The sequence below is a fragment of the Oncorhynchus nerka genome, linkage group LG27, assembly GCF_034236695.1.
Source record: "Oncorhynchus nerka isolate Pitt River linkage group LG27, Oner_Uvic_2.0, whole genome shotgun sequence".
Classification (NCBI taxonomy): Eukaryota; Metazoa; Chordata; class Actinopteri; order Salmoniformes; family Salmonidae; genus Oncorhynchus; species Oncorhynchus nerka.
In genome coordinates, this window is record NC_088422.1 from 107,402,028 (window position 1) to 107,410,203 (window position 8,176).

General features: G+C 45.0%; 1 protein-coding gene across 1 annotated transcript; it reads right to left on the reverse strand.

The window, feature by feature from the left end:
- Positions 1-147: 147 nt before the first annotated feature.
- Positions 148-7,042, reverse strand: LOC135565174 (proline-rich protein 2-like). Its single transcript, XM_065011237.1, has 2 exons — positions 6,295-7,042; positions 148-302 (listed from the first exon to the last, which is right to left on the reverse strand). The coding sequence occupies exons 1-2, from the start codon at positions 7,040-7,042 to the stop codon at positions 148-150; spliced, it is 903 nt and encodes a 300-aa protein (XP_064867309.1).
- Between the last annotated feature and the right edge of the window lie 1,134 nt (positions 7,043-8,176).

An 8,176-nucleotide genomic window follows, 5' to 3' on the forward strand; every position in this document is an offset into this window, starting at 1 on the left:
TGCTCCACAGAGGTCAGAGGTCAGGGGCCTGTTGGGATGCATCCTCAATCTGTCCTGCTCCACAGAGAGGTCAGGGGCCTGTTAGGATGCATCCTCAATCTGTCCTGCTCCACAGTCAGGGGTCAGGGAGCCTGTTGGGATGCATCCTCAATCTGTCCTGCTCCACAGAGAGGTCAGAGGCCTGTTGGGATGCATCCTCAATCTGTCCTGCTCCACAGAGGTCAGAGGCCTGTTGGGATGCATCCTCAATCTGTCCTGCTCCACAGAGGTCAGGGCCTGTTGGGATGCATCCTCAATCTGTCCTGCTCCACAGAGGTCAGAGGTCAAGGGCCTGTTGGGATTCATCCTCAATATGTCCTGCTCCACAGAGGTCAGAGGTCAGGGGCCTGTTGGGATGCATCCTCAATCTGTCCTGCTCCACAGAGGTCAGAGGTCAGAGGCCTGTTGGGATCCATTCAATAGAAGTTGGTCAATTCAGGAAATAAACTGAAATTCTAATTCAATATAATTACAATTATTTCTCAATAAACTGAAAATGAGAAGCTATTTATTTCAGAAAGGTTTTCCGTTTTAATTAGGAATCAGATGATGTTAGAGTCTCTGGGGGCGAGTTTTCAGAAGGTTTTTTTCTCTGTTGACGCTGTCATCTAGATGATGTGTCAGTTTAACCTCTAGCGTCGAGGAATCCCGTATCCGGGAGCGCAATCATAGCCTCAAGCTCATTAGCATAGCATAGCGTTAACTATTCATGAAAATCGCAAATGAAATGAAATAAATATATTGGCTCACAAGCAGCCTTTTGTTAACAACACTGTCATCTCAGATTTTCAAAAATATGCTTTTCAACCATAGCTACACAAGCATTTGTGTAAGGTATTGATAGCTAGCATATAGCATTAAGCCTAGCATTCAGCATGCAACATTTTCACAAAAACAAGAAAAGCATTCAAATAAAATCATTTACCTTTGAAGAAGTTCGGATGTTTTCAATGAGGAGACTCTCCGTTAGATAGCAAATGTTCCGTTTTTCCAAAAATATTATTTGTGTAGGAGAAATCGCTCCGTTTTGTTCATCACGTTTGGCTAAGAAAAAACCCCGAAAATTCAGTCATTACAACGACTAACTTTTTTCCAAATTAACTCCATAATATCGACAGAAACATGGCAAACGTTGTTTAGAATCAATCCTCAAGGTGTTTTTCACATATCTATTCGATGATAAATCATTCGTGGCAGTTTGGTTTCTCCTCGGAAGCAAATGGAAAAATACTGCAGCTGGAGATTACGCAATAATTTCGATGGAGGACACCAAGCGGGCAACTGGTAAATGTAGTCTCTTATGGTCAATCTTCCAATGATATGCCTACAAATACGTCACAACGCTGCAGACACCTTGGGGAAACGACAGAAAGTGTAGGCTCATTCCTTGCGCATTCACAGCCATATAAGGAGACATTGGAACACAGCGCATTCAAAATCTGGCTCACTTCCTGTATGAAATTTCATCTTGGTTTCGCCCTGTAGCATTAGTTCGTGGCACTCACAGACAATATCTTTGCAGTTTTGGAAACGTCAGAGTGTTTTCTTTCCAAAGCTGTCAATTATATGCATAGTCGAGCATCTTTTCGTGACAAAATATCTTGTTTAAAAGCAGGAGCGTTTTTTTATCCAAAAATTAAGGCGCCCCTATCGAAGAAATGAATCCATGTTAGTGTCGACGGACCACGAGGCGCCACCTGTGCTAATTAGATATCTAGCATGCACCTGACACCTGTGCTAATTAGATATCTAGCAAGCGCCTGACACCTGCGCTAATTAGATATCTAGCATGCGCCTGACACCTGTGCTAATTAGATATCTAGCATGCACCTGACACCTGTGCTAATTAGATATCTAGCATGCGCCTGACACCTGTGCTAATTAGATATCTAGCATGCACCTGACACCTGTGCTAATTAGATATCTAGCATGCACCTGACACCTGTGCTAATTAGATATCTAGCATGCACCTGACACCTGTGCCAATTAGATATCTAGCATGCACCTGACACCTGTGCTAATTAGATATCTAGCATGCACCTGACACCTGTGCTAATTAGATATCTAGCATGCACCTGACACCTGCGCTAATTAGATATCTAGCATGCACCTGACACCTGCGCTAATTAGATATCTAGCATGCACCTGACACCTGTGCTAATTAGATATCTAGCATGCACCTGACACCTGCGCTAATTAGATATCTAGCATGCACCTGACACCTGTGTGTAATGGAAGCAGACCGCCAGAAAACGTGTTGTCACTGAACTATACTGTCGGCTGAAACTGTGATATAGCTGGTCAACACGGTGTACAGCAGCATTAGATATCTAGCATACACCTGACACCTGCGCTAATTAGATATCTAGCATGCGCCTGACACCTGTGCTAATTAGATATCTAGCATGCACCTGACACCTGTGCCAATTAGATATCTAGCATGCACCTGACACCTGTGCTAATTAGATATCTAGCATGCACCTGACACCTGCGCTAATTAGATATCTAGCATACACCTGACACCTGTGCTAATTAGATATCTAGCATGCGCCTGACACCTGTGCTAATTAGATATCTAGCATGCACCTGACACCTGTGCTAATTAGATATCTAGCATGCACCTGACACCTGTGCTAATTAGATATCTAGCATGCACCTGACACCTGTGCTAATTAGATATCTAGCATGCACCTGACACCTGTGCTAATTAGATATCTAGCATGCACCTGACACCTGCGCTAATTAGATATCTAGCATGCGCCTGACACCTGCGCTAATTAGATATCTAGCATGCGCCTGACACCTGTGCTAATTAGATATCTAGCATGCACCTGACACCTGTGCTAATTAGATATCTAGCATGCGCCTGACACCTGTGCTAATTAGATATCTAGCATGCACCTGACACCTGTGCTAATTAGATATCTAGCATGCACCTGACACCTGTGCTAATTAGATATCTAGCATGCACCTGACACCTGCGCTAATTAGATATCTAGCATGCACCTGACACCTGTGCTAATTAGATATCTAGCATGCGCCTGACACCTGTGCTAATTAGATATCTAGCATGCACCTGACACCTGTGCTAATTAGATATCTAGCATGCGCCTGACACCTGTGCTAATTAGATATCTAGCATGCGCCTGACACCTGTGCCAATTAGATATCTAGCATGCGCCTGACACCTGTGCTAATTAGATATCTAGCATGCACCTGACACCTGTGCTAATTAGATATCTAGCATGCGCCTGACACCTGTGCTAATTAGATATCTAGCATACACCTGTGCTAATTAGATATCTAGCATGCACCTGTGCTAATTAGATATCTAGCATGCACCTGTGCTAATTAGATATCTAGCATGCACCTGTGCTAATTAGATATCTAGCATGCACCTGTGCTAATTAGATATCTAGCATGCACCTGTGCTAATTAGATATCTAGCATGCACCTGTGCTAATTAGATATCTAGCATGCACCTGTGCTAATTAGATATCTAGCATGCATCTGACACCTGTGTGTAATGGAAGCAGACCGCCAGAAAACGTGTTGTCACTGAACTATACTGTCGGCTGAAACTGTGATATAGCTGGTCAACACGGTGTACAGCAGCATTAGATATCTAGCATGCACCTGACACCTGTGCTAATTAGATATCTAGCATGCGCCTGACACCTGCGCTAATTAGATATCTAGCATGCACCTGACACCTGTGCTAATTAGATATCTAGCATGCGCCTGACACCTGTGCTAATTAGATATCTAGCATGCACCTGACACCTGCGCTAATTAGATATCTAGCATGCGCCTGACACCTGTGCTAATTAGATATCTAGCATGCGCCTGACACCTGTGCCAATTAGATATCTAGCATGCACCTGACACCTGTGCTAATTAGATATCTAGCATGCACCTGACACCTGCGCTAATTAGATATCTAGCATGCACCTGTGCTAATTAGATATCTAGCATGCGCCTGACACCTGTGCTAATTAGATATCTAGCATGCACCTGTGCTAATTAGATATTTAGCATGCGCCTGACACCTGTGCTAATTAGATATCTAGCATGCGCCTGACACCTGTGCTAATTAGATATCTAGCATGCACCTGACACCTGTGTGTAATGGAAGCAGACCGCCAGAAAACGTGTTGTCACTGAACTATACTGTCGGCTGAAACTGTGATATAGCTGGTCAACACGGTGTACAGCAGCAGTGTAGAAATACATTCTCATACTTGAATAAAAGTAAAGATACTTTAATAGATAATGACTCAAGTGAAAGTGAGTCACCCAGTAAAATACTACTTGAGGAAAAGTCTTTGGTTTTAAATATACATCAGTATAAAAAGTAAACATAATTGCTAAAATATACTTACGGATCAAAAGTAAAAGTATAAATCATTTAAAGTTCTTTATATTAAGCAAAGCAGATGGCACCACAATTTACAAACTAAGCACGTGTGTTTAGTGAGTCCTCCAGATCAAAGGCAGTAGGGATGACCATGTTCTATTGATAAGGGTATAAGTTAGACCATTTTCCTGTCCTGCTAGGCATTCAAAATGTACTTTTTGGGTGTCAGGGAAAATGTATGGAGTAAAAAGTACATTGTATTTAGGAATGTAGTGAAGTAAAAATATAAATAAAGTACAGATACCCCAAAAAACGTTTCACTGAAGGACTTCACACCACTTCAGTAAATGTGTATTTTACATTTGTGAAATTATTTCGATGTGATATGAAAGTGACAAGGGTTTTGTTTCTAGAAATGTATCGCAGTTGAGAATCTGATTCATGTTTAGATGGAGTGTCTGTTTTGGCTTCCAGTCTCCCTCTGAAAATAACAGAAGGGCCTTGGAGTAACATTAGGCCCCTTTAGAGGTCATCTTGGGCCAGAACTGGCCCTGTTATAAATCTGGCACCACCATCCTCCACATCTCAACCCTGGAAACAGAAACGAGGGGAGAGTCTGGACACCGAGGCCCAACGTGAGACCGTTTGGACTACAGGTCACAAAGCTCCTCTGCTCTCCAGGAGCTGGACCTCTCTCCTGCTTCAGCAACACCTGGACGCTCTATGAGAAGGTCACAAAGCTCCTCTGCTCTCCAGGAGCTGGACCTCTCTCCTGCTTCAGCAACACCTGGACGCTCTATTCATTTTAAACAAAAGTTTGTCCTTCTTCCTGTCTGTTTTCGTTGGTTTGAAGTGAGACTTCTTTGAAACAGACTGATGATGATAACCAGTTTTGTCCTTTTCTTTCTGTACAACGTTACGGATCTGCTGTTATATTTTTTTGTTCAGGTTATGCCACGATGTAATATTGAGATTTTACATTGTGCTATTTTTTTTTGTTGCTGTACAGATGAACATTTTGTCAATTTAATAAAATTGTCTGCAGATTTTTACATCATGGTGTCCACATGTTGGGTATTTCAGAATGACTGTTGGTGTCATGCGATAGAAAAAAATAATGTATTTCTAACAGATGTTTGTATTGAAGACAACTGGATAAGAGCAGTCTCTCCTTTCCTCATAAATGGAACAATATTAATGTATCGAAACAATGACATATGTGGACATTTTTAAACATTTTACTAGTACATTAATGACCAATAACGTTTCGTGAAGACGCTGTTCACGCAGCGGCGATGGGATCGTAAACATTACCTCCGTTCCGCCAGCAAGAATAATGCCCTGACCTTGGCAGTTTTCCTTCAAAATAAAAGTCCGGCAATGAAGATGGTGAAAAATAATTTTAAAAAAAGTCGATATGAGTTACTTTTTATGGGGAAAAGTTAGCAAATTTTGAATTTTGTTTAACAATATTTTTAAAAAAAAAGAAGATAAAAGACAAAACTAATATAGCATTGACATTATTGTTAGCAGCATTAAAAAATAAATGATACTAGATAGTTATGGTAACAGTAAAACAACCAATTTTGAATGCTACATTTAGTAATAATATTCATAATATTATTGGTATAATTGTAATCAACTTTAGAAAACACTTTAAAAAATCCCATTGTTAATTATTCCATTTGCATTACACGTTTTTCATATTGGATAATGTTATTTTTATTTAACCTTTATTTAACCAGACAAGTCAGTTAAAGAACAAAATCTTATTTACAATGACGGCCAAACCACAACATCGCAAAACAGTTTGTTTGAATCAATTATTTGGTGACGTGAATATATTTAGTGTAGTTTTATCTAAAAAGGATCACTTTTTAACTGTTTTATAAATTCACTGAGAAGGATGGTCCTCCTCTGAGGGTCCTCCTCTGATGGTCCTCCTCTGATGGTCCTCCTCTGATGGTCCTCCTCTGAGGGTCCTCCTCTGATGGGCCTCCTCTGAGGGTCCTCCTCTGATGGTCCTCCTCTGAGGGTCCTCCTCTGATGGTCCTCCTCTGAGGGGCCTCCTCTGATGGTCCTCCTCTGATGGTCCTCCTCTGATGGTCCTCCTCTGATGGTCCTCCTCTGATGGGCCTCCTCTGATGGGCCTCCTCTGATGGGCCTCCTCTGATGGTCCTCCTCTGAGGGGCCTCCTCTGAGGGTCCTCTGATGGTCCTCCTCTGATGGTCCTCCTCTGAGGGTCCTCCTCTGAGGGTCCTCCTCTGATGGTCCTCCTCTGATGGGCCTCCTCTGATGGTCCTCCTCTGATGGTCCTCCTCTGATGGTCCTCCTCTGAGGGTCCTCCTCTGAGGGTCCTCCTCTGAGGGGCCTCCTCTGAGGGGCCTCCTCTGAGGGTCCTCCTCTGATGGGCCTCCTCTGATGGGCCTCCTCTGATGGGCCTCCTCTGATGGGCCTCCTCTGAGGGGCCTCCTCTGATGGTCCTCCTCTGAGGGGCCTCCTCTGAGGGGCCTCCTCTGAGGGTCCTCCTCTGATGGGCCTCCTCTGAGGGTCCTCTGATGGTCCTCCTCTGATGGTCCTCCTCTGAGGGTCCTCCTCTGAGGGTCCTCCTCTGTTGGATCGGCGTGTTCCAGTTCCCGCCAACATCCAGCAACTCCGCACAGCCATTGAAGAGGAGTGGGACAACATTCCACAATCAACAGCCTGATCAACTCCATGCGAAGGAGTCCTCAACCCCCATCACACCACCTCTCCTCAACCCCCATCACATCACCTCTCAACCCCCATCACATCACCTCTCAACCCCCATCACATCACCTCTCCTCAACCCCCATCACATCACCTCTCCTCAACCCCCATCACACCACCTCTCCTCAACCCCCATCACACCACCTCTCCTCAACCACCATCACATCACCTCAACCACCTCACACCACCTCTCCTCAACCCCCATCACACCACCTCTCCTCAACCCCCATCACACCACCTCTCCTCAACCACCTCACACCACCTCTCCTCAACCCCCCATCACACCACCTCTCCTCAACCACCTCACACCACTCTCCTCAACCACCTCACACCACCTCTCCTCAACCCCATCACACCACCTCTCCTCAACCCCCATCACACCACCACCTCCTCAACCCCCATCACACCACCTCTCCTCAACCCCATCACATCACCTCTCCTCAACCCCATCACACCACCCTCCTCAACCCCATCACATCACCTCAGCCACCTCACATCAGCCCTCCTCAACCCCCATCACATCACCTCAACCACCTCACCACCTCTCCTCAACCCCCATCACATCACCTCTCCTCAACCCCATCACACCACCTCAACCACCTCACATCAGCCCTCCTCAACCCCATCACATCACCTCAACCACCTCACATCAGCCCTCCTCAACCCCCATCACATCACCTCAACCTCACACCACCTCCTCAACCCCCATCACATCCCTCAACCACCTCACCACCTCTCTCAACCCCGTCACATCAGCCCTCCTCAACCCCATCACATCAGCCTCTCCTCAACCCCCATCACATCACCTCTCCTCAACCCCCATCATCAGCCCTCCTCAACCCCATCACATCACCTCAACCACCTCACACCACCTCTCCTCAACCCCCATCACATCACCTCAACCACCTCACATCAGCCCTCCTCAACCCATCACATCACCTCAACCACCTCACATCAGCCCTCCTCAACCCCATCACATCACCTCAACCACCACATCAGCCCTCCTCAACCCCCATCCATCACCTCAACCAC